This window comes from Chiroxiphia lanceolata, chromosome 18, assembly GCF_009829145.1.
Source record: "Chiroxiphia lanceolata isolate bChiLan1 chromosome 18, bChiLan1.pri, whole genome shotgun sequence".
NCBI lineage: Eukaryota > Metazoa > Chordata > Aves > Passeriformes > Pipridae > Chiroxiphia > Chiroxiphia lanceolata.
In genome coordinates, this window is record NC_045654.1 from 1468618 (window position 1) to 1493639 (window position 25022).

Here is a 25022-nt window from a genome sequence, read left to right on the forward strand (position 1 = left end):
TTTTTCCTTTTTTCATTTTTTCCTTTTTTTTTTATTTCTTTTTTGTTTTTTCCTTTTTTACTTTTTTTCATTTTTTCCTTTTTTCCCTTTTTTCCTTTTTTCCTTTCTTCCTTTTTTCCTTTTTTTTTTCCTTTTTTTCCTTCCCCCCCTTTTAATTTTCCTTCACTTTCTTCTGTTTTTTTCCTTTGTTTTCCCCCATTTTTCTCCCCTTTTCTCCCTTATTTTCCCTTTTATTTCCCTTTTTCCTTTTCATTGTCCTTATTTCTCCTTGACTTTCCTATTTTTCCACTTTTCCCCTTTTTTAATTTTTTTCCTGTTTTTTCCTTTTTTCTTTTATTTTTTCTTTTTTTTATTTTTCCCCTTTTTTCCCTCATTTTCTCCTCCTTTTTTTCTCTTTTGCTTTTTTTCTATTTCCCCTTCTTTTTTTTCTTTTTTTTTTTTTTTCACTTCAGGGAGTTGGAAGGATTTTCCCCTTTTTTCTTTTTTCCCCTTCCCCTCTCCCCAAGAAGGATCGAGCGCTGGGGTGCCCCCAGGCCCAGGGCTCCCCCTCAGGGCCAGAGACCTGGAATGGGGTCCTCAATCCCGGGAACCCCTGGACACCCAATCCCAGACCCCATTCCAGGCCTTCACTCCCAAACACTGGCTCCAGGCCCTTGATCCCAAACACCCATTCCAGGCCCTCATTCCCAATGCCAGCTCCAGGCCCTTGATCCCGAACATCCATTCCAGGCCCTCATTCCCAACACCGGCTCCAGGCCCTTGATCCCAAACACCCATTCCAGGCTCTCATTCCCAACGCCAGCTCCAGGCCCTTGATTCTGAACACCCATTCCAGGCCCTCATTCCCAACACCGGCTCCAGGCCCTCACTCCCAATGCCGGCTCCAGGCCTTTGCTTCCCAACACCTGTTCCAGGGCCTCAGTCTGGGCCCTCACTCCAAACATCGGCTCCAGGCCTGAGGGCACTGAACAGGGCTGGGTGGCCACAAACCAGTTGGGCCACTGTAGTCGTGACAGGCCTCTCTGGCGATAAAGGCACTGACACCACACTCTGCCAGCAGTGTCTGCCAGGGCCTGACCAGGGTGTGACACCGCCCATCCTCACCCCATCCCTCGGGATCCACAGCTCCAGCGGTCACAGCTGTCAGTGTGAGTACCTGCTTTGTACCCCAAAACCCAGGTTGGAGGGACAGGAAACAGGGGTGGGGGACATGGTGGTGGAGCCCTCACGGGGATGGTTACACCCCATGGGATGTGGGAGAGGGTTACACTCTGCGGATGTGGGAGGTGGGGTGTTGTGGCTTCTTGGCTTGGTCACCTCTGTCCTGAGGCCACCAGGATCCCATTGTTGGGCTGCCACATCCCAGCCACTGCTATTCACTTCTGGCTGGAAACCCTTCCCACCTATCCCCCTAAAACAGGGGAAATCTGGAAGCCCGTCCCCCAAAAAAGGGAAGATCTGGAAACCCTTCACAGCCAATATCCAAAAAAGGGAGAAACCTGGAAGCCTTTCATGACCCATCTCAAAAAAAGGGGAGAAACTGGAAATCCTTCATAACCAATCCCCAAAAAAAGGGGGAAACCTGGAAACCCATCCCCCAAAATGGGGGAAACGTGGAATCTCTTTGCAACCCATCTCAGAAAAGAGGGGTAAACCTGCAATTAAGAGAGGTGCCCTGCAGAGACAGGGTGGGACCACTCCTTGCCTCCTCACAACTGGTTCCAGGGTGAATCCTGATTCCATCCTGGCACCAGCCTCTGCCTCCCCTGGGGTGAGTGGGCACAACTCAGCACTGATTGAGCTCGCTTGTCTTCATCCCTTCTCTTGCAATGATGGTGATGATGATGATGGTGATGACGATGATGGTGACAATGATGATGATATGATAATGATGACAAAGCTATTCTGGATTTTCCCGTTCCTGGGGGATTGTGCAGGTTGTCCCTGGGTGGGAACTGGTCCTGCCAATGCTGGGCAGGATGGGGCAGTTGCCAGGGATGGGGCAAGAGCTGCCAAGTCACTGCAGGGTGACCTCCCCAAATCCTGTAGGGACGAGCTCTGAACTCCAAAGTCCTCTGACAGGGATGGTGGGTCCTGGACACAGCTGAGGGGTGCCCTGGGATGCTGGATGCCAGTGTGGTCACCCCTCACTTGGGGACCCAAGGCCATGACCCCCTTTGGTGACTTGAATCTGAGGGCAGCAGGAAGAGCAAAGGCCAGATCCAGGAGCACAAAGGCCCTTTTTCCACCCGTGCACGTATGGGGTGGTGGAGCAGGGATGGGGCTGAGCCCTTCTGTTGCAGCTGGGGCACCTGCTCACCCCCCCAGACACCCACCCAGCCCCTGGGCACCCACTCAGCCAGTGTGACCAGGGGAAGGTGGAAAGGCCGGTGACAACAGCAGTGGCTCTGCAGTTTCTGGGCTGAGCTCAGGGACACAGGGATATTGCTGCCATCAAGGCCATAAAACCATGGAGATACAGCGGGAGGGAGGGAGGGCTGCGGGAGGATGAAGAGGAGCTGACGGGACGTGGCCAGAGCGCCCCGGGGAGCAGGCGGCTGGGTGAGCTCCGGCTGCAGGAGGTGACAGGCAGCCCATGAACTGTCCCGAGGGACGAGGAGGAGGCCGGCGGTGACAGGTGGGTGCCACCGCCCAGGGACGGCTGTCGTCACCCAGCGCGTGGGGCCAAGCCGGGCTGGGGGCCGGCGGTGGCGTGGAGCCGAGGGGCCGGCGCGGGGCCCCGTGGGGACAATGACCCCGTTGAGGCCGCGGGCGCAGATGGAGACAAACGTCCCCGTTGTTCCCAGCGCAGGCTGAATGGCTCCTCTGTGCCCTGGCAGTGGGTGGGGAGCCGGGCGGCTCGGGGTGGCCGCGGGCACCCAGGACCGGCCCCGGGGAGCCGGGCAGTGCCCGGCCGCAGCCCCGCGTCCCTTCGCCAGCCGCTCCCTGTCGGTTCCCTCTCCCCCTTCCCAGGCCGGCGAGCCAAGGCCGGGATCCAGGCAATGCCATAAGCACCGCGGTGGAGCGGGGAGGCTTTGGAAAAGCCAGCGTTTGCGGGGAGCTGCCCTGGAAGAGCTTATTCCATGTCGGAGCAGCATCGGCACCCCCGCCCCGTGCCGCCCGCTCCCCTGGCACCCCGGCCAGTCCAGGACAGGACAGGGACAGCCCAGCGCCAGCGGCGCAGGCAGAGGAAAAGGTGACGGATACTGAGGGCACAGCGGGATGCTTGGGAGTTTGTGGGGTGCTTAAAGGGTGGCAGGATGGTGGGGGGGACAGCAGGATGCTTGGGAGGTTGTTGGGTTGCTTGGGGGGCAGAGGGATGCTTGGGGGACAGCAGGATGGCTGGGGAGCAGTGGGATGCTTGACAGGGTATTGGGATATTTGGAGGTTTGGGGATGCTGGGGGGGGGCGCTTGGGATGCTTGGGAAGCAGCTCTATGGGGCAGGGAGCCTGGGAATGTGGGGCTGGATGTTTGCACCCAAGGGGAACAGGGGTGTAGGAAGCACTGTGCCTGTGTGGAATGGGGCCTGCCAAAAACAGAGCATACATGGATTTATGGGATCAGGAGGAGCAAACAGCAGGTGGACACGCCTTGTGTATGGCAAATATCGGGGTTTGGCCCTAAAAAGAGTGGATCCAATAGGGAAAACCCAAAAGCAAGCTCTGGGATGCCCCAGGGGAGCTGGGAAGTTGCTGGGACATTGAGATGGGGATGCAGAGCTGTGAGGCCCGGCCTGTCCCAGGGGTCACTGGTGAGGAAATGGTCCGTGCAGCCGTGTCCTCTGGCTGGGAATTTCAGCCGCTGGCGCTGTGGCCACCCTGCGCCTGTGGGAGCCCCAGGAACACGCCTGGTGCACCATGTTCCCCTCAAAGAGTTATTCCCTCAGCAGCTTATTAATAATTAAGCTGCTCATTGAATGCAAAGTAAATAGAGAGGTTGGGCTGAAAAGTGTTTGCCAGAACCAGCCCTGGGAGCCAGGAAGGGTGGAGGGAGGCATCCCCCTGGCATTCCAGAGCTCTGGGATGGGGTGCTGTGTGGGCCTCGGGGGCTGGCGGGGTCCCATTGGGATCTATCAGGATCCATTGGAACCCATCTGGACTGATTGGGATCCATTGGGACCCATCAAGGGTTCATGGTTCAGTCTCATTTGCTTCCGTGGGATCAGTGCCAGCACTGGTGATCCTTGGGGTGCAGCTCTGCTCCCATCCGGCAGTACTCACAAAATCGGGTGTCCTCCCGGCTCTCTCCAGTGGCTTTTCCAGGTGGTGCCACGCCATGACCGTGGTGGGATCACAGCCATGGTGTAAAATCAAACTCCAGCTGCTCCCAGGCACTCGGAGCCCTTTGGCACTGACACCCACGCAGTGATCTCGGGGTACGGCCAGAGCCATCTGCTCCCCTAGCAGTGACAGCACAAATTCCCTGGAAAACCACGCGGGAAGAAGCTGGATGCACCATCCGCGCCTGGTCCAGTGGTCCCTGCTGCAGGGCAAGGTGGGGGGGAGGCTTGGATGAGCTTTTGGGGTGCCCCCGGTGCCCTCCTCCCGGCTCCCCCCCCTTCCGAGGCGCTGTGCCCAGTGCCCGGCCGCAGCCCGGGGCTCCGGTTGCGTTTTCCATTCATTATTCATTGAGCTGGAAATCTCGGCAGCACGAGGAGATCCGACCCGGGGGGGCCGGGCAGGGGAGCGGCGGGAGCAGCGGCACCCCGGGATCGCCGGGCTGCGGGTAACGCTGGGGGGCCGGGGGGGCTTCGCCGCGGGGGGCTCGGGGGGTGGAATGTATCGGGGTGCGATCCGCGGCTCTTCCCAGCGGGATTTCATCCCGCCAGATTATCCGCTGGAGGTTTGAGGTGCTGAAGGGGTGATGTGTGGCGGGGAGGGGTGTCGGTGAAGTGTTTCGGGGGTGTTATTCGGTGGGAGCGCGGCAGCCTCGGCTGATGGATTCGGGAGCGACGCGGAGCCCCGGGAGCAGCGGGAGCAGCGGGAGCTCGGTCCGGAGATGCTGCTCCCGCCGCTAACCGGGGGTGGGGGGCCGGGGGGGCTCTGCCCCCAGCTCGGGGCGCTCCCGGGCGGGGGGCTCAGCCCGCAGCCCCCCACAGCGGGGGCCGCGGTCACGGGTGGAGTGTCCCCGTGTCCCCGTGTCCTACCGCAGGGGACGGCCCTGCTGCAATGCGGTGTCACAGCTGACCGTGACCCTCCGCGATCCGCCTGCGGCGGCGGAGGGAGTGGGGCGGGGGGAGTGCTGAGGAGGGGCGGCCTGTGGTGGGGGATGTGTGTGTGTGTGTGTGTATGAACACGCATTGGGGGGTGTATGAACATGTGTGTGTATGAACACGCATTGGGGGGTGTGTGTCCTCGTGCACACGTGAGCACACATGTTGTGGCGTATGTGTGCCCTTGTGTGTGCAGCAGTGTGCACATGTGTGTGCAGCAGTGTGCACATGTGTGTCTGTGTCTGTGTCTGTGTCTGTGTCCTTGGGGTCATTCATGGGTTTGTGTGTGTGTGTGTCTGTGTGTGTGTCTGTGTCTGTGAGCATATCTGGATGCATGAACCTGCAAAGGTGTGTGCCCCTGTGTGTGCATGCACATGCGTGAACATGCGGAGATGTGTCCCTGTGGCCATGTGGCCATGTATGTGCCTGTGTGTGCCTGCACACACATGAACATGCCCGGACGTGTGCCCCGTGTGTGCCCCTGTGGGTATATGTGTGACCTTGTCTGTGCCCTTGGAGGGGATTCATGAGTGCATCCATGTGTCTGTGTGTGCATCTGTGTGTGCCTGCACATGCATGAACATGTGCAGATGTGTGTGTGCCCCTATGTGTGCACGTGTGAGCATGGCTGTGCCCTTGGAGGGGATTCATGAGTGCACCGTGTGTATGTGTGTGTATCTCCATGTGCCATGTACATGCACAAACATGCACAGATATGCACCCCTGTGTGTGCCTGCACACACATGGACATGCACAGGTGTGTGTCCCATGTGTGCCTGTGTGTCCATGCACACACACGAACGTGCACAGGTGTGTGTGCATGAGTGTACCCTGCGTGTGCACACACAGATGTAAACATGCACAGATGTGTGTCCATGCCCCTGTGTGTGCATGTGTGAGCATGTCTGTGCCCTTGGGAGGGATTTGTGAGTGCATCTGTGTATGTGTGTGCCTGCACATGCATGAACATGCACAGGTGTGTGCCCCTGTGTGCACACACATGTGATCGTGCTCAGGTGTGTGCGTGTGTGTTCTGGTGTGTGTCCCTATGTGCACACACACACATGAACATGCACAGGCGTGTGTGTTCTGATGTGTGTCCCCCTGTGTGTCCATGCACACACCTGAACATGCTCAGGGGTGTGTGTGTGTTCCTGTGTATGCACACACGTGTGTCCCTGTGTGTCCGTACACGCATGTGGGTGGATATCTGTGCAGGTGTGTGCACGTGCCTGCTCTGTGTGTGTGTGTGTGTTTGGGGGTGCCATCCTGCCCCACACCCCTCTGTCCCCAGCTTCATGTCCCCAGCCCCCCCAGGGCCAGTCCAGGTGTGGTGCCATGGCCAGAGGGGCCCCTGTTGGTGCCAGAGAGGCTGGAGAGACCACACAGCTGCTCTGGGTGGGTATGGCAGCACCCAAGACATCCCAAGCTGGTGCAGCTCCTGCTCCAGTCTGGGTATTTTCCTGGGAGAATGGATCCCAGTGCCCTTGGGAAGCTCCTGCCGGTGCTGGTGGTGTCCTGGCCTAGGATCCCCACTCTGCCCCTGGGCTGCCTACGGCCCAGCTCCCCCTTCCCCCAGTCCCAGCCCTGCAGCCTCTCCCACTGCTCCAGCATCGGGCCTGGGAGTCACTCAGGGTTTTCCTAGGGCGGGCAAAGGTCAGCTGGGCAGGCAGAGCTGCTGGGCCTGGGCCATGGATTTGCTGTGCCAGTGGCTGGGACACACCTGGCACCAGTGAGATGCTTTTCCGGGAGTTGTTGTGCCCACAAGACGCACACGTGCCTCTTCACACTCTTCCCAGTCCCCAACGTCGCTCCTTTCTGGCTGCAGGTGACCAGGATGCTGTGCCATGGGAAGCCCTGGAGGTCCATGTGCAAGGGGCTGGTCCTGGGGACCCTCCTGACCAGCTTCATGTTGCTGCTCTACTCCTACGCCGGCCCCCCGCTGCAAGTCAGCGTGACTGAGTGAGTCTGGGGTCCCTGCGTGTCCCCTCACAGCTCCAGAACTTCCAGCTGGACTCAGTCCTGGGGTTTCCAGGCTCTGGTGGCTTCATGCCAAGATGTCTCCTTCCCTCTGGAGGCTGTGCCCTGTCCCAAGGGTTGGGGGGGAGGTGGATCCCAACTCTGTGGGGGGCTGGGGATGCTCATCCCGGGGGTACTCGCTGCTCCTGCGTGAAAAGAGAAGGGAAGAGGGAAGGGGGAAGAAAAGGGGTGTGACTCCTGTCATCAAATTTATCTCAAGGTTATAAACAAGATCCACATGCCTCATAAACCTGGTGCCGACCGGTGCTGTCACATGGGATCGTTATCAAGATCATCTTGAGGAGTTCATTAAGGGCGTCCAAAGTCACTCGAGACTGTGGTCTCTGTTCCCCATCCTGGGCAGCTCAGATAACACCCCTCATGGCCTCCCAGGCTCCCCGAGGGCCTGTGAACTCATTTGTGGGGCCATGATCTGGAATTGTTTCCCTCTTTGCTGGGGGCTGGGTCCTCCATGGATCCCACAGGGGGTTCATGATTCCTACAAGGGCTTGAGAGCTCCCAGACCTCTTCCTTGAGAGTTCCCAGACCTCCTCCATGGATCCCATAAGGCCTTGAGAGCTCTCAGATGCCATAAGAATGTTATCAGCTCCTCTCCATGGAGTTACAGCCATGGAAAGCTCCCCTTGATGCACTTCTTGGCACCAGGACCACCATGGCCGTGCCTGTGGAGAGGGGTGTGGACCCCCTGCTCAGGGTGCTCTGGTGCTGGTGAGGGCTGACCACAACAACACATTCTCAGTGGCTCGAGTTGTCCAGGGGTGAATGAGAATGGTTTGGTGGCTCGGAGGTGCATCTGATATCAGGCATTTCTTTCCCTGCCTTTTTCCCCCCCTTCTTCTTTCCCTCCTTCTTTCCTCACCTTTTCCCCCCTTTCCTGTCGGGTGGGTGCCCTGGTCCCACTGGGCACATGGCTGGGGGTGAAGGGGCTCTGCCCGAAACTGGGCTTGTCTTCAATGGGGAGCCCCTCTCCAGCAGCTGTTCCCAGGTCCAACACCCCTCCCCAGGTCCAGCACCCATATCCATCTCCAGCACCTGTTCCTAGGTCCAACACCCATCCTCAGGTCCAGCACCTCTTCCCAGGTCCAGCACCCATTCCTATTTCCAGCATCCATTCCCAGACCCAGCTCCTCCAGGACAGAATATGCCAGACCCTTCACAGCGGTGGGGCCGCACTGGCCGAGCCGCCCTTACCTCACCACAGTCCTGTCTCTTCTCCCCCCAGGATCCCTGTCCCCTCCTCTTGCTCCTCCCGCCCGTCCCCCGCCAGGGCTCCAGCGGTGTCCAACGGCACAGGGAGCCCCTCAGGAAGGAGCTGCAGGCCCAAGCTCAACGTCATGTTCATGAAGACCCACAAGACCGCCAGCAGCACCATCCTCAACATCCTCTTCCGCTTCGGGGAGAAGCATCACTTGAAATTTGCCTTCCCCAATGGCCGCAATGACTTCTACTACCCGTCGTTCTTCGAGCGCAGCCAAGTGCAGCACTACCAGCCCGGCCGCTGCTTCAACATCATCTGCAACCACATGCGCTTCCACTACGAGGAGGTGCGGGAGCTGCTGCCGCCCGACGCCACCTTTGTGACGGTGCTGCGGGACCCCGCCCACCTCTTTGAGTCCTCCTTCCACTACTTTGGGCCCGTCATCCCCCTCACCTGGAAGATAACGGGGGAGGATAAGCTGGCCGAGTTCCTGCGGGACCCCCGGCACTACTACGACCCCAACGGGTTCAACGCTCACTACCTCCAAAACCTCCTCTTCTTTGACTTCGGCTACGACAACACCATGGATGCGGGCAGCCCGCTGGTGGAGGAGCACATCCGCGAGATCGACCGCCGCTTCCACCTCGTCATGTTACTCGAGTACTTCGATGAGTCGCTGGTGCTGCTGAAGGACCTGCTGTGCTGGCAGCTGGAGGATGTCCTCTACTTCAAGCTCAATGCCCGCAAGGGCTCCACTGTGTCCCGGCTGACCCCCGAGCTGTACGAGCAGGCGACCGCCTGGAACCTCATCGACGCCAAGCTCTACCGCTACTTCAATGCCACCTTCTGGCGCAAGGTGGAGGCCTATGGGAGGGAGAGGATGGCCAAGGATGTGGCCGAGCTGCAGAGGGAGAATGAGAAGATGACGAGCATCTGCATCGACGGGGGGCACGCCGTGGACGCCAGCGCCATCCAAGAGTCCTCCATGCAGCCCTGGCAGCCCCTGGGGGAGAAGACCATCCTGGGGTACAACTTGAAGAAGAAGATCAACAAGAAGCACCAGAAGCTGTGCCGCAAGATGCTGACGCCCGAAATCCAGTACCTGACTGACCTGGGGGCCAACCTCTGGATCACCAAGCTATGGAGTTACGTGCGGGACTTCCTCAAGTGGTAGGGGCTGGCGGGTGCCGCGCTCCCCCTGGGGAAGAACCAGGTGCTTTTGTTTTTCTTACTCGTGGTTCTTATGGTTTGGAACTGGCTGGAGGGTCCAGCGCCCAGGAACTTTTGGTGGGACCCTCCACCACCTTTCTGCAGAGCCCCAGCTTGGGCTGGAGACTGGAGACTCTGCCTCCACCCGCAGGGTCAAGGATTGAGGGTTCAGGGACGGTGTTTTCCTGCAGGATCCACTTCTTCCTTCCCCACGGAACGACTGGAGGAGGTATTTGTGAAGGACGTGGCCCTGTCACAGCGGGAGCAGGACATCCATCCATCCCCACCTTGCTGGGGGCAGCCCAGTGTGGGCAGGGATGTGCTAGGACAGCAGTGGCAGAGGGTCCCCCTTGCCCAGGGTGGGTAGAACTGCCCGCAGGGAACCCCACCCTCCAGGGGCTCCTCAAATCACCCCTCTGAGTCTTGGTTTTGGGGTGCTGGAATGTTGGAGCCTGCTGCCCATGGGTGTGATGAGTGTAGCACATTCTCAGCCCACCCACAGCCATCATGCCATGGCAGGCTATGAGCCACTCTGGCTCAGGGGTGGCCATGGAGGGGCATCAGCCACCACTGCTGCCACCCAGAGCCCTTTGGAGACTGGAAAACCCATCCCAAAAGCCCCGGCATTTATCAACAGGTCCCTGTGGGCAAAGGGCACCCCCTCCCCGACCCCCATCATCCCAGTTAGAGGGCCCCGTGGCCCTGGTTCCCAGAGGGGACATCCCAGAAGGCTGATGGGGTCTGGTGAGAACTGGTGTGGGGAGGAGATAGGAAGCGGGTTGTGGTGGGCACTGCCCCTGTGATGCCATCCTGGGCATGGTGGGGACACCAAGGACAGGGTGTGTCCCCACCCTGCCTTGGGGACAGACCTCCTGTGTCCCAGCTGGGCTGGATGACCCCGGTGACACTGTGTCCTGCCGAGAGTGGCCCTGGCTGGGCACGGAGGTGGTACCGGTGGCTGAGCCTCCCCTGCAGAGAAGGGACCCCCTGGCCTCCCACTCGTGTTTGGCTCCTTCTGTAAAGACCAGGAATAAAAAAACAATTCTACTTTTGTAAGATAATTGTGTATTTGGCAGTTTTTAATGTAGGGATTGGCCAGCCGGTCTCCAGCCACCTCCTCCAGGATGGGATGGATGGGGTGGGGATGTCCCAGTGTGAGGCCACAGTGTGTGGCCACAGCAGGACGCTCTGCCAGTCCCTGCTCCTCCTGCGGGGTCGATCCCAGCTCCCATCAGCCCTGGGGGTGGGGAGACCTCTGTCTCCCGAGCAGTGCCGAGGCAAGAGAGGCACCTGGGTCTGTCCCTGCTGTCCCTGCCAGGTGCTGAGGACATTCCCGTGGTGTGCAGGTGGCACCAGAAGGTCTGCTGGCTTCACAGGGACACGGAACCACGGGACAGCCATCACGGGACACGAGTCACTCCAGCCACCGTGTTCCAGCTCTGCTGCTGGTGGGTGCACCCTGTTTCAGGGGTGGCCATGGAGGGGCATCAGCCACCACTGCTGCCACCAACTCACCTGTGTGTGACACTGCCCACAGACACTGGGACGGCACCGAGGACACCTCCCAGAGGTCCACAGGTGTCTCCCATGACATGCTGAGGTCTCCTGCTGGCACCAGGGACCAAATCCCACCTTGGCCACTAGTTGCCTCTGCAGATGAGGGATGGAAAATCCCCATCCCAGGCAGGTTGGATGCAGAGCCCACCCAGGGTGATGTCCCCATGGACATCATGGACATGCTCCCTGTCCCTCTGCACCCAGGCCACCAGCTCAGCCCACACAGAGGAGCTCTGGTGGAGTGGGGTGTTGGGGACACCTGAGAAAGGCAGGACACAGGGACACGTGTGTCTGTTCTGGTTGGGTCCAAACTGCTGTTCCCAGATGGGCTCCCTGTCCTGCAGAACTGAGAGCAGGATCATGATGGGACAAGAATGGGGCACTGGGGACTGGGACTCTGTGGTGGGACTGGGATTATCCATGGGATCATGACAATGGGATCAAAACTGTGGTGGGGCTAGGACCTCATGTAGGACCATGGAGATGGGACCAGGAACATCCATGGGACCAAGGGTGAGTGGTGAGACCAGACCACGTGATGAACTGGGACCAGGGCAAACTGTTTGAACCAGCACCATGTCCAGGACTAAAACTACATGGTGGGACCAGGACTAACTGGGGATGGGACAACGTGATGGGATCTGAACCTTGCTGAGGACCAGGACCACAACTACATGGTGGAACCTGCACCACACACGGGAATGGGACTGATTGGTGGATGTGGGACCAGGTGGATATGGGACCATGCTCAGAACCACCTGCAGGATCAGTCTGAGTGGTGGGAGTGGGACTGTGGGACAGAACAGGAACTGGGCAGTGGGCACAGACCCCTGTGGTGGGACTGGGAAGGTGTGAGGCATAGGAGCAGCCCCAGGTGTAGGGCTGCTGCTGACTGCAGAGAGGGTCAACAAAGCCCCCAAATCCATCAGTGCCAGCTGGGGCCCATTGGCACCCAGGCCTGGTCCTTAAAGACCTCCAGGTGGTGGGGTGGGGGTTGCTGATCACTGGGGATGGAGCTGTGCTGGTTGGTGCTGCTGTGTGGGGCTGTGCTGGGGGTGGCAGGTGAGTGGGGCTGGGAACCCCCTCGGTCCCCCCACTGGTTGTGCTGGGGAAGGTGGGTGGTGGGTGCCCTTGGCTTTGCCCTGTGCTGGTCACCTGGATCTGCTGGTGCAGGTTGTCTTGGTGGAGAGGAGCCTTCCTAAAATGACCCCAAGCTTTGGGGATGTGTGGCTGGGGTAAGGGGCCTGCTGGGAGCTCCCTCAGGTCCCAGCAGGTCTGGGAGGCTTGGGAAGGGTAGCAGAGGCTCCAGTGGGGTCTGTGGCTGCTGGCAGTGGTTTCCCCACCCCATGAGCAGCTCCTGGTCTGTCCCCAGCCCTGGTCAAGCGCTGGGAGTGCTCCTGGTGCAGTAGTTCCTGTCTGGGGATGGAGGAGCCCCTGATGGGCTCCTGGGTGCTCTGCCCACCTTTGTGCTGCTGTCACCTGCCCCCCATGAGTCCTGGGGACACCTGAGGATCTGGGTGTCCCTGCTGTGTCTGGGACATGCTGCTGCTGGCTTAGCCCTCCCCTTGCTGCAGGGACCACCGTGGGTCCAGCTGCCTCAGAGCCCCCTGGTCACATGGTGACAGCTCTGGTGGTGTCCTCAAACACGGGGACACGGGAGGTTCCTGCTCACCCCAGCTCTGAGGAGCCCATCATGAACTTCACCCTGAGGCTCCTGGATGGTGAGCGCTCTGGGAGTCTTGGGGGACAACTTTTGGGGGTAGACCATGGGATGGGTCCAGCCAAGACCCCTGGGTTCAATCAGCAGCATCCAGTGGGTTCTCCTGGCTGGCCTCAGCACTAGGACCACCAGGAGAAGGTGGCTGTCCCTGCAGGAGCTCCCCCCTTCTTGTGGAGGGTGTAGAGCTTTGGATGGCAGGGCTTTAAGATGTTCCTAATCCTGGGTCTGATACAACAATGGGATTTTGGGGGTCAGCTCTGACCCTGATGGGGCCTGACATGGTCCATCTCAGCTCCATGGGGGGGTCCAGAAAGGTGCTGCAGCTCTGGAGAGCAGGGGAGCCAGAACCAGGTCAGCCCTTGGCTTCCAGGGATGGAGTGGGCTCTGAAATGGGGCAGCTGCAGGGACAAAGGCCAAGACACTGGTGGGTGGTGGTCTGGGATGTGCCTGGTGTCCTTGTCTCTGGTGGGACAGGTTTGGGGGTGTCACACTGAACCCACACTTCCCTCAGGGGACCCCAGTGCCACAGGGCAGCCACTGGTGCTCAGCCCCAGCTCTGCCATCCATCTGGAAGCCAGTGTCAGCTTCAGTCCCAGCTTCTCCATGAAGATCCATGTGGACCAGTGCTATGGGACCACTGTGGAGCAGCCAGGACACTCCAGGAGGGTCTTCATGGTGGTGAACAGCCAGGGGTCAGTGCTGGTGGGGTGGGAAGTGGGAACCCCTTCTCCAGGCACCCTGTGGTCCTGCAGGGCCTCCTGATGGGAGGGGGTTGTCCAGGGCCTGGAGAAAGCCAGGAAATGTCCCTGTGTCGCTCCCCTGCCACAGGTGCCTGCATGGGGAGAAGGTGGGAAGTGTGTCTGTCCAGCACCGGAGAGGGGGGTCTGCCCTCCAGCTCTCCATCCTGGCCCCCACACTGGAGGGTGAGACTGAGGAGGAGGAGGTGAGGTCAGGGAGATGCCCTGGTGGTGGGATGGAGGTCCCATGGAGGGGGATGACCTGGGGGTCCTAAAGCACTGTCTCTGCTGCGGTGGTCTTGGAGGAAGGTTGGGTGGGAAGAGAGTGAAGTCCCCGAGGAAGGACATGGTGGGATGGAGGTCCCATGGAGGGGCATGACCTGGGGGTCCCAAAGCACTGCCTTGCCAGGGGCATTGGGGTGGTCTCAGCCCCATAGGGTGGGGTGGGAGGAGAGTAGGGTCCCTGAGGAAGGAAGGACACAGTGGGATGGAGGTCCCATGGAGGGGGATGACCTGGGGTTCCCTAAGCACTGTCCCTCCTGGGGCATCCAGGTCCTTCCTGAGGCATCCAGCTCCCTGCTGGCATGGTCTCAGCCCCCCGGGATTGGAGGGAAGGAGAGCAGGGTCTCCAAGGAAGGACACAGCAGGGGGGTGTCCTGGCAGGTCTACGTGCACTGCCTGCTGACAGCGTGGGGACAAGGACACGCCACCAGGTCCTGCTTCTACAACCACACCACGGCCAGGTACGCTGAGTGTTGGGTGCTGGAGCACTCGTGGGTGTGTTGGGAGCAGAACCCACTGATCACAGGGACCCACCTGGGGGGGAACCAGGTCACCCCACCGCAGGCTGGATGCCACCTCTTCTCTGATGGCAGCTGGTGGCATCACCACAGGTCCAAGCACCCTCACGGTGCAGATGAATTAGGGAGGTGTTTGGAGTCACCTGGAGGACACCTCCTCTGGGGTGGCACCATGTGGGTCTTCTGCTAGAGTATGGGGACCCCTAGACCACCCCCCCAGCTCTGTCCTCTCCCCCAGCTGGCACAACGCAGAGGACCCTTCCCAGAGTGCCCAGTGCCACTGCTGTGACACCAGCTGTCCCCATGGTGACACCCTCCCAGGACACCTGCCAGGTAATGGGGGTGGGACACGGTGACTCCACATTGTTCTGGGGTCTTGGGAGGAGCTCGTGGGCCTGGGATGGGCTGTATTTGCCATGTCATCCCACAGCATTCCCAGGTGAGGGGACACTCCACTGGGAGACAGTTGGACCAGTGCTGGTGCAGAAGGAGAAGGTGCCATGGTACGAAGGTGAGGGACACCCCAACCCTCTCTCATGTCCCCAAACCTCTCTCCCCAAGTGCTGGACCACCCAGTGACCCCCCCACTGGTGTGTTTTCTGCTGTCCCCAGGGCCATGCCACACCATGAAGAGGTTCCTGCTGGCCGGGCTGGCCCTGGTGGGCAGTGCCGTGGTGGTGGTGGCCGCGGTGGGGGGGCTGCTGGGGCTGGCCCTGACCACCTGGCGCCTGGGCACACGCTGGCGGGGACAGCGGCCACCGAGGCAGAGGTCTCCTTTCCAGGCTGAGCTGCAGAGTGTGGTGGGGGCCCTGGTCCTCAGGGAGACAGGGAAACGGGGCGAGGTGGGACCAGACCCCCTTTCTCCACAATAAACGTGGCTTTGTTTTCTCTACAGCTTCTCCTGGGGGTAGTGTGTGGATGCCACCATGGGATGGGGACGTGCCACTACACTGACAAGCCATATCTGCTCCAGGTTCCTCCAGGTACCTGGAGATGTGACTTCCAGGTGTGGTGGCACAGTCCCAGGCTGTGGTGCTGAAGTTGTGGGGAGTTTGGGTCCCTGGATACCATGGACATGGTGGCAGCTCCTTAGGGTGACAGTCTGCAGGATGTCCCATGAGGCTGTGGAGAGATGGAGGGGCTACATGGTGGGGCCACCAGGGCTGCTCTGGGCAGGTAGAGATCCCCTGTCCCAGGGTGGAGATCCCCAAGATGGGTTGGGTCCCAGCCAGACCCATGTGTCCCCCCAGGAGGGGACATGGCTCCGGCCCAGCTGTGGTGGCACCTGAGCATCACCCAGCAGGGCTCACGTTTGAAATGGTTTATTAGGACCAGTGTGGGGCAGAGTGGCTGCTCTGGGGTCATCACTGGAGTGAGGGGTCACAGTAGGTGGGTCACAGCAGTGCCTCGGTTTCCCCAGCGTGTGCAGGGCTGGAGGGGCTCAGTGGGGTGTCGGGGGCTCTCCTGGTGCCCCATAAAGCTTGCGGAGGCTGGAATCCATCAGGAAATCCACAGTCCTGCGGCAGGAGAGGGGACAGTGGGGGGGTCTCAGGGAGGTCCCTGTGGTACTGGATGTGATGGGGGATGGGTGGGGCTGTCCCTAATGACCCCAAGACACCAGCCCCACCAAAACAAGGTTTAGCACATCTTCAGTGTGCTAATCCCAGCTCAGCTCTGGGTAATCTCCATCCTGACAGGGACGTGTCCTTGCTGGACTCCAGCAAAGCCCCTCTGGGGTGGAGACACCTCCCCCAGCCCTCCATGCTCCCAGCCCCAAGCCCACACTGAGACAAGTCACGTTCCATCCCTCGGATGCAGGGATGGGGTGGTGGCACCCGCCTGCCCCCCGCCCAGGGGTGTCCCCGTTACCTGTCGATGGGGGTGATGATGAGGGGGATGGCTGCCAGCCCCAGGGCGGTGGTGGCCCAGCGGCGCAGGGGCAGGGGCCAGCGGGTCAGGGTCCCCAGCAGGGCCAGCGAGGCGGCGCAGAGCCGGTTGATGGTGAAGCCGGGGATGGCCACCGAGGCCAGGCCCTGCCACACAAAGGTGTCCACCACGGCCACCCCCACCCGCGTGGGGTCCTGCGCGTGGGCCTGGGGGGACACGGGGGTCAGCAGGGGTCAGTGGGGTGTGTGGGGGTGGGTGGGGATGGGGTGGCACTCACGGTGGCAGCTCTCCGGCCCTTGTCGATGGCATCGGCGGTCACGTAGGCGGTGGCCACGCCGTAGCTGGCCCACACCACCGGCACCGGCACCAGCGCGCGGAACGACTCGCCCACCTCATTGGCGTAACCTGGGGGGCATGGAGGGGTCAGCACGGACAGGGACAGGCTGTATACCCGTGTTACCGCTCCAAAGTGTCCCTCTGTCCTCCCTCGGTGTCCCTATGTCACTGTAAGCAGGGGTGGATCCTGCATGGAGGGATTTGGAGCAGCTGGGTCTCCTTGGACCCCACTGCCACCAGACAGCTGGGCTGGGGGTGACCAGTGACAGGGCCCAGAGCCCAGTGCCAGTACTGGTGCCTGTGACTGGTGCCCAGTGCTGGTATCAGTGCCCAGTGCCAGTATTGGTGTCTGTGGCTGGTGCCCAGTGGCAGTACTGATGTGTGTGACTGGTGCCCAGTGCTGGTATCAGTGTCTATGACCAGTGCCTGGTGATGGTAACTGGATTCTGCTCCCCAGTGTCTGTGGATGGTCCCAGTGCCCAGTACAGGTGCTGGTGCCCAGCATGAGTAACAATGATGGGTAGCTGGTGCTGGTGCCAGGTTGTGGTGCTGCTCTGCAGTGCTGGTACCTGGTGTGCAGTGCCAGTGCTCAGTGCTGGGGCATGGTGCTGATGCCCAGTACCCTGGGTCAGTGCTGGGGGTCAGTGTCCTGTGCAGTGCCCAGTACATGGTGCTGGGGGTCAGTGCCCAGTTTCTGGTGTGGTGCCTGGTGCTGGTACCCAACACAGTGCCTGGTACCTGTGCTGCACATCTGTCGGTGCCCTGTTGTGCCCAGCAACCAACATCAGTGCCCGGTTCCTGCTGTCAGTGCCCATCACCAGATGTCAGTACCCAGTGACAACGCACAGTTCCCGTTGTCCTGTGACAGTGGCCGACACCCGGTGCCAGTGCCCAGTGCCAGGACCTCATACCCACTGCCAGTGCCCCCTGCCCCGGGTGCTGGCACCCGATGTCAGGGTCCAGCTCCTGGTGTCAGTGCCCTGTGCCATTGCTCAGTACCCGTGTCAGTTCTTGGTGTCAGTGCCTGCTGCTGGTGCCCTGTGACAGTACCCTGTACCCAATGGCAGTACCCAGTACTGGTTCCCGCTGTTGTGCCCAGTGCTGGTGCTGGGTATCAGTGCCCTGGTTCCCGTGTCAGTGCCTGGTTCCCAGTGCTAGTATCCAGTGCCAGTGCCCAGTTCCCGGCATTCCTGCAGCTCCTGGTCCTGGTACCCAATCTCAGCCCGCAGTTCCCGGTGTCAGTGCCCGGTGCCGGTACCCAGTTCTCGATGTCAGTGCTCAATGTCAGTGCCCGGCTCCCGGTGTCATACTCAATGTCAGTGCCCGGTTCCCGGTGTCAGTGCCTGTTCCCGGAGTTCCCGCAGTTGCCGGTGCCGGTCCCCCGTGCCTGTGGGTGCCCGGTGTCCCCCCGTGCCTGTCGGTGCCCGGTGTCCCGGAGCTCACCCATGTATCGGACCCACGTGTCCCGGTACACGTCCCGCTCCGCCGCCCCCATGGCGCCCTCCGCTCCCGCCGCATGCCCCGCCCCCTCCGCGGCCCCGCCCCGGGACGTCACCGAGCCCCGCCCCTCCCGTTAACGTCATCAAGGGTCCCGCCCCCGTTGGGCCGCGAGATGGCGGTGGGGGCGGGGCTTGGCCGCGCACGTGACCGGCGATCACGTGGAGGGGGCACGGGGGCAGTTCTGGGGTGGGGGGCAGGATGGGCAGTTATAGGGTTGGGGGGAAGCAGGGGCAGTTATAGGGTTGGGGGGAAGCAGGGGCAGTTATAGGGTTGGGGGGAAGCAGGGGCAGTTATAGGGTGGGGGGCAGGAGAGGCAGTTATAGGGTTGGGAGAAGCAAGGGCAGTTATAGGGTGGGGGCAGCACTTATGGAGTTGGGGGCAGCAGGCAGTTCTGGGGCTGGAGGAGCAGTTCTGGGCCTGGGGCAGCAATTCTGAGCCTGGGGGGCAGCAGGGGAAGTTATGGGGTTGGGGGCAGTTATAGGATGGGGGGCAGTTATAGGGTTGGAGCAGTTATTGGGGTGCCGCGGGGGCAGAGCTAAGACTGGGGTGGCAATTCTGGGCCTGGGGGGCAGCAGGGGCAGTTATGGGTTTAGGGGGCAGTTCTCGGGCTGGGGGGTTAGTTATGGGACCGGGGTGGGGCAGCAGGGGCAGTTGTGGGGTTGGAGGTCGGTTATGGGGCTTTGAGGAAGTTTTGGGGCAGGTGGGCAGCAGGGGCAGATCTGGGGCTGGGGGGCAGTTGTGAGACTGGAGTGGCAGATCTGGCGCTGGGGGGGCAGTTCTGGGCCCGAGGGCCACAAACCGGAGCAGACCCCGCTCAGTCCGTCCCTTTACTCCCCACCCCAGGCAGCAGCAGCAGTGGGTGGGCGCAGGACCCACGTAAGGCACAGAGATGGGGGGGGGCTGCGGGCGCTCGGCCCCCTCCGGCCGCGCTCAGCCCTCGCCTCAGTCCGTCAGCTCCGGGGCTCAGCCCCGGCTCCGTCCTCCTCCGGGGGGGCTCCCGGCCATCCTGGGGGCCCGGCGGGGGGGTCTATGGGCTGTGGTTCAGGGACACCTCGCCCAGCCGGTCCCCCAGCTGCTGGATCTGCTGTGCCGAGGCGGTGTCGGGCAGCAGCACCTCCACGGTGTAGCTCACCTTCTTGGAGTGGAGGAAGCTGTACGTGTTGTCGAACCGCAGCACGTCTGGGGGAGGGACGGGACGGGGGGTCAGAGGACACGGGGGGAGCACCCCGGGGTCAGAGACAGGGGGAGAGCACACCGGGGGTCAGGGAAGCAGGGGGAGCACCCCGGGGGTCCCCCCCCCAGCACCCCAGGTCAAGGACACACGGGAAGCACCCCCTGAGGATCAGGGACATGGGGGAAGCACTCCTCGGGGGTCAGGGATATGGGAGGAGCACCCTGGGGGTCAAGGATATGGGAGGAGCACCCTGGGGGTCAGGGATATGGGGGGGAGCACCCTGGGGGATCAGGGAGATGGGGGAAGCACCCCCAAGGGCCAGGGACATGGGGAGCACCTCGGTGGTTCCCCCCAACACCCCCGGGGGTCAGGAACACGGGGGGAGCACCCTGGGGGATCAGGGACATGGGGGGAACACCCCGGGGGTCCCCCGCAGCACCCCGGGGGTCAGGGACACAGAGGGAGCACCGCCAAGGGTCAGGGATACGGGGAGCACCCCGGGGCCGGGGTCACTCACAGATGCCGGGCGTGGAGCAGGTGAGGGAGCCGTCCTCAGGCACCATGTGGGCGTTGTAGCGCTGGTTGGGGAGCACCTCGGTCATGTCGCCCGCCCGCTGCCGCTCCCCGATCTTGGTCTTCATGTACACCCCGAAACCCACGTCGGCGCCCTCCGAGCGGAACTGCCACCTGCGCCGGGCACGGGGGGCCTGCGGTGGGCTGGGGGCATCGCCAGGGTGTCACCCCCTCCCCGCCCCGCGGCACGGAGCCCTGCTCACCTGAGCACGCAGCCGGGGAAGAGGATCTCGTACTCCACCTGGTGGGACGACCCCCGGTTGACCACCACCGAGTGCTCGTACTGCTGCGCCAGCTGGTCCCGCACGTAGTAGCTCTGCGGCACGTCCCCCCCGTAGTTGATCTGGGAGGGGATGGAGGATGTGGGCATGGGGGAACCACCTGGCACCCCTAAGTAATCCAGCGGGAACCTCTCCTACCTTGCTGGAGCACTTGGGGTCCCCGTCGGGGTCCGTCATGGTGCCCCCATACTCCACAGGGATCTGGTCAGGGTCGATGTACTTCTGCAGGACCTCCTTCCAGTTGGCTGGGGGGTGACAGTGGGTTTGGGGGGGCTGTGAACCCCAGCCCAGCTGGGGAGCCCTCCGGGGTTGGGGTATCCCCCTGGGTGAGATGACAGCAGAGTGTCACCCCTGTTTTGGACACTCCGAGGGGGGTCAGGACTCACATCCCAGCACCACGACCTTCTTGCGCGTGTCCTCGCTCAGGAAGTGCTTGACCAGGTTGTAGGCCACGGGGAAGATCTTGGGGGCTGGGGGGCAGTGAGGGGTGTTAGAGGGGTGTCAGCACCCGGACAGGGGGAGCAGGGCCCCAGGGCTGAACTCACCCTTCACAATAAACAGGCGCTTGAGGGACTCCGGGAAGTTCTCCTCGAACATGGACAGGAGCTGCAGGATGGGGGGAGCTCAGGTCACCCATCCCATGCAGCCACCAGGACCCCCGCCCCAAAATGCTGGGGGCTGCAGGGCACCACAGGGACCTGCTCCTGCATCATCCCCAGGGCCAGGGCTCAGCCTGGATCCCTGTGGTCCCCCAGGGCAGTGGGATGGGCAGGAGCCCCTCACCTCCCCGTACGCCTCCACAGCTGGTTTCCAGAGGTGCTTCAGGCCCAGGCCCTCGCAGTCGTAGATCATCATCACCATCTCTACCTTCTTGCCCAGCTGGGGCAGGAGGATGGGGGGAATTAGGCAAGGGGGTTCAGGGATGGGGTGGTTCCTGACAGGCTGGTCCCCTCCAGCCACAGCCTCCTCCCAAGTGTTGGTATGTGGACAAGAGGCATTGCTGGGGGTCCCAGCTGGGACAGGGACATGGGCTGGGGGTCAGGAGCTTGTGAGGATAGATAGGACATGGATATATGGGGCTGGGAAGGACATTGGTTGTGGGGATGGACCAGAGATGGACATATGAGGTTGGCAGGGACATGGTCCATGGTGGAGTGGACAGGACATGGACTTGTGGGGCCGAGGGGGATGGAATGACCTATAGGGCTGGTGAGTGAGGACATTGGCTGGTAGGTATGGACCAGAGATAGATGCATGAGGACATTGGGTTTTAGGAATGGACATGGACCCAGAGGACCTATAGGGCTGTGGAGGATAATGGCTGATAGGGTTGGACAGGATGTGGACTTGTAGAGCTGTGGAGGACATTGGGTGGTGGAGATGGACAGGACATGGGCTGGCAGGGACACAGGCTGAGGGGGATGGACAGGACATGGACATACAGGATATATAGGGCTGTCAAGGACATTGGGTGGTAGAGATGGACCAGAGATGGACATATCGGTCTGGAGAGGACATTGGGTGATGGAGAAGGCCCAGATGTGGACTTGTAAGGCTGACAGGAACGTGGACTTGTAAGGCTAACAGGAACATGGACTGAGGGGGATGGACAGGGGATCCTGGATCTATAGGACCTATAGGGCTAGGCAGGACATTGGATGGGGGAGATGGACAGAACACAGACTTGTGGGGCTGGCAGGGATATGGACTGATGGATACGGACTGGACATGGACTAGTAGAGCTGGCAGCCGAGGATGCTGGCTGGTAGGGATGGACCAGAGATGGATGTATGGGGCTGGGGAGGTTATTAGGTGGTAGGGATGGACCAGAGGTGGACTTATGGGGGATAGGACATGGACGTGTAGTGCTGGGGAGGATGCTGGCTGGGAGGGACGGACCAGATGTGGACTAGTGGGGCTGGCAGGGCCATGGTCCCATGGGGCTGGTGGGCACAGGGCCTTTGTGGCCAGCAGGGCACAGGCAGGGTCTGCCCACCTTTTGGGTCTGCTGCTCGCACTCGTGCCGCAGCACCTCGCAGTCCCGGAACTTGTTCTTGAGCAGGTCCTGCTTGGAGGCGGAGAAGAGCAGCCCCTTGGCGTCCAGCGGCCCGATGATCTCGTAGCACACCGGGCTGCCCTCGCGGTCGTAGCCGCACATCCCCCCGGACATGTACTTGCGGATCACCTGCGGGAGCACAGGGGGCTCAGGGCACTGCACACCCCTGGGGGGGCTCAGGGGGACAGTCCCCTCCAGGGCCATGCCCCGGGGGCCAGGGACACCCACCTCAGGTGCCTCCCAGGCGATGATGTTGTCGGCGTCCATGCGCTTGCGGACCTCGAGGTGCTGGGGGGGGGCAGAGTGAGCCGGGGTGAGGTTTGGGGACCCCATGGGACGGGGTGCACCCCATGGGCACATCACCCTTGGGAGAGAGGGGCTGGGCTGATGGCCTGGGGTGCACTCTCCCATGCCAGGTATGTCCCATGCTAGGGGACAGCCCGAGGACACCTCAAAAGAGGGGTGCCCCTCTCACCTTGCGGAGCATCGCCTCTGCCTTGGGCAGGTCGAAGCAGCGCGCTGCAAGAGAGCAGAGAGCTCAGAGATCAGCCCCCCACAGCACCCTGGGGGTCTCCCAGCCCCCCCCCAGGGATGCCCCACGCTTTGGTGTTACCTCGGAGCCATTTCAGAAGGAAATAGTCATCCTGAGCGGGCAGGGAGGGCAGCACGTCCTGCAGCTTCTCCCGGAACTGCGGGGACAAGAGGGACAGTTGGTGAAGGGGTCCCTGATCCCTCCCCAGAAACCCCAAGGCTGGAGGTTTGTCCCCTCCTTGTCGCCCCAAAAACCCCTCAGCCAAGACTGGGACGTTCCCAGGGAAGGGTCACGCTGTGCCCTGTCCCTGCTGCCACATGCAGCCGGGATCACCGGTCACCTCCTGGCAGGGGACTGTCCCCAGGCTGGCCACCAGCACCGGGTGTCCCCAGGCACTGGGTGTCCCAAGCCCTTGCGCAAGGGTGTGAGTGTGGGCTGTCACCACCCCATGGGAGCCAGGCCGACCGGTCCCCTCCAGTGACATCCTTTGGGATGGAGCCAGTCACTGTGCATCCCCCTGCTCCAGCCACCCCCCAGTGGGTCACAGCCCCCTGGTGCAGGCAGGAGGGTGTTGGGGTGCAGGACTGGGGGGTTTGGGGGATCTGGGATCCCTTTCCCATGTGGCCCCGCTCACCCAGGCCAGGCTGCGGCCCAAATCTCTGTACCAGCCGAGGCCCTTCCCTTAATGAGCCTGATTAGCTTATCTCCTGCTGAATCTAGGGGTAATTAAACCCGGGATTAGCTCCTTCACCCTGCTGGCAGACAGACGGGTTCGGCCACTCGCCTCCCTCTCCTGCTGGGGCATAGCTGGCACTGGGCACAGTTTGGGCTCCGTGCCCCACGCCTGCCCCTGCCCCCATCCTGGCACCCAGCGGGGTCATCGCCCGCCCATGGAGTTTGGCTGGGTCTGAAAGGCAGCGATAAGATAAAGGCTCAGGGATGCCTTTGTGGTTGGGGTACAGTGAACCCCAATAAAAGTTGGCACCCCACGAGGGGCTGGCAGAGGTGGGTGACAGTCACTAGTTCCAGGTGTGCCCTGGTCCCCTGAACCCTGCAGTGGGGCGGGAGGTTCCCCAGTCCCATGGGAAGGGTGGGAGAGGGAAATGGGGCTCAGCAGTGCCCAGTCCAGGGGGTCACCCAAGTGTCCCCACTGGGCAGCACCACGAGGGGCTCAGCCCGTGGGTTTGGGGTCCAGAGTGGGACGGAGGTGACAGGACACCCCAGTCCCGGGGGCCCTGTGGTGAGGCAGGAGGTTCCCCAGTCCCGTGGGAAGGACGGGAGAAGGTTGGGGGGTCACCAGCAGGATAGTCCAAGACAGAGGGATCTCCAGGACCCACCCGAGAGTCCCTGGTGGGCAGCACCATGGTAGGGCTCAGCCCGGGGGTTTGGGGTCTGGGATGGGGAGTGGAAGCAGTGGGAGCCCCCCTGGGCCGGGTTTGGAGTCTGGATGCGATAGGAGCTCCCCGGGTCCGGCGCAGTGATGATGCCCGTGGGTTTGGGATCCGGGATGGAGGAGCTGGAGGAGCGGAAGTCCCCCGGGGCCGGGAGCGGGAGTGATGCCGGTGGGATTGGGGTGCGGAGCCCCCCAGGACCGGGAGTAGGGGTGATGCCGGTGGGTTTGGGGTGCGGTTAGGGCGAGCGGAGCCCCGCGGGGCCGGGAGCGGGGGTGATGCCGGTAGGTTTGTGGTGCGGGGCGGGGGTGATGCCGGTGCCTGCGGCGGGCGGCGGATGCGGGAGCCCAGCGGGGCGACTCATCGCGGTCCCCCCGCAGCCTCCTGGCCCCCCCGCCCCGGCTCACCTGGGCCAGCACCTCCGCCTGCCGCGGGCTCAGGTCCCCGACGCGGCCGCTCATGGTGCGCTGCGGGCGGCTCTGCCCGGCCCCGGCGGCCGCGGAGCCTCCGAGCACCGCCCCGGGACCGCCCCCGCCCGCCCGGCCCGGCCCGGCCCGGCCCCCCCGCACACCCCCGCGGCCTTGGACCCTGCCCGACCCCCGCCCGCACGGTCAGCGCCCGCCGCCGCCACGGGAGGGGGGGTGACGGGGGTGATGGGCTTGGGGGGCATAGGGGATATGGGGACACGGGGGGGCTTGTGTCTATAGCGGAGTGTGGGGGAATGTAGGGGCTGTAAGGGATATGAGGGACATGGGGGGACGCAGAGGGGTATGGGGGATATGGTGGCTATAGAGGGTAGGGGGGCATAGGGGGTTTGA

General features: G+C 62.0%; 4 protein-coding genes across 10 annotated transcripts; 2 read left to right on the plus strand and 2 right to left on the minus strand.

The window, feature by feature from the left end:
- The first annotated feature begins 638 nt into the window (after positions 1 to 638).
- Positions 639 to 10190, plus strand: GAL3ST1 (galactose-3-O-sulfotransferase 1). Of its 6 annotated transcripts, XM_032705979.1 has the most exons (4): positions 3083 to 3196; positions 4252 to 4495; positions 7042 to 7175; positions 8476 to 10184. In XM_032705979.1, the coding sequence occupies exons 2-4, from the start codon at positions 4451 to 4453 to the stop codon at positions 9623 to 9625; spliced, it is 1329 nt and encodes a 442-aa protein (XP_032561870.1). In that variant the 5' UTR covers positions 3083 to 3196; positions 4252 to 4450; the 3' UTR covers positions 9626 to 10184. The 6 variants fall into 6 exon arrangements, with proteins under 6 accessions (XP_032561871.1, XP_032561872.1, XP_032561870.1 ...); XM_032705980.1 differs by lacking the exons at positions 3083 to 3196; positions 4252 to 4495 and adding an exon at positions 639 to 1148; XM_032705981.1 differs by lacking the exon at positions 4252 to 4495 and having other exon boundaries at positions 2860 to 3196.
- Positions 10191 to 11080: 890 nt separating this feature from the next.
- LOC116795968 lies at positions 11081 to 15346 on the plus strand. The gene is made up of 8 exons (XM_032706130.1): positions 11081 to 11995; positions 12792 to 12938; positions 13449 to 13629; positions 13766 to 13880; positions 14338 to 14417; positions 14713 to 14807; positions 14905 to 14985; positions 15087 to 15346. Exons 1-8 carry the CDS (start codon positions 11962 to 11964, stop codon positions 15344 to 15346), a joined length of 993 nt encoding a protein of 330 aa, XP_032562021.1. The 5' UTR covers positions 11081 to 11961.
- Positions 15347 to 15780: 434 nt separating this feature from the next.
- Positions 15781 to 18254, minus strand: MTFP1 (mitochondrial fission process 1). Its single transcript, XM_032705991.1, has 4 exons — positions 18141 to 18254; positions 16639 to 16766; positions 16344 to 16567; positions 15781 to 15991 (listed from the first exon to the last, which is right to left on the minus strand). The coding sequence occupies exons 1-4, from the start codon at positions 18190 to 18192 to the stop codon at positions 15916 to 15918; spliced, it is 480 nt and encodes a 159-aa protein (XP_032561882.1). The 5' UTR covers positions 18193 to 18254; the 3' UTR covers positions 15781 to 15915.
- A 756-nt stretch (positions 18255 to 19010) lies between these two features.
- On the minus strand, positions 19011 to 24698 carry SEC14L2 (SEC14 like lipid binding 2). Of its 2 annotated transcripts, none has more exons than XM_032705988.1 (12): positions 24612 to 24698; positions 22895 to 22970; positions 22757 to 22800; positions 22510 to 22569; positions 22222 to 22410; positions 21009 to 21104; positions 20771 to 20831; positions 20612 to 20695; positions 20364 to 20470; positions 20148 to 20287; positions 19889 to 20058; positions 19011 to 19376 (listed from the first exon to the last, which is right to left on the minus strand). In XM_032705988.1, exons 1-12 carry the CDS (start codon positions 24663 to 24665, stop codon positions 19225 to 19227), a joined length of 1233 nt encoding a protein of 410 aa, XP_032561879.1. In that variant the 5' UTR covers positions 24666 to 24698; the 3' UTR covers positions 19011 to 19224. The 2 variants fall into 2 exon arrangements, with proteins under 2 accessions (XP_032561879.1, XP_032561880.1); XM_032705989.1 differs by having other exon boundaries at positions 22222 to 22290; positions 24612 to 24694.
- Between the last annotated feature and the right edge of the window lie 324 nt (positions 24699 to 25022).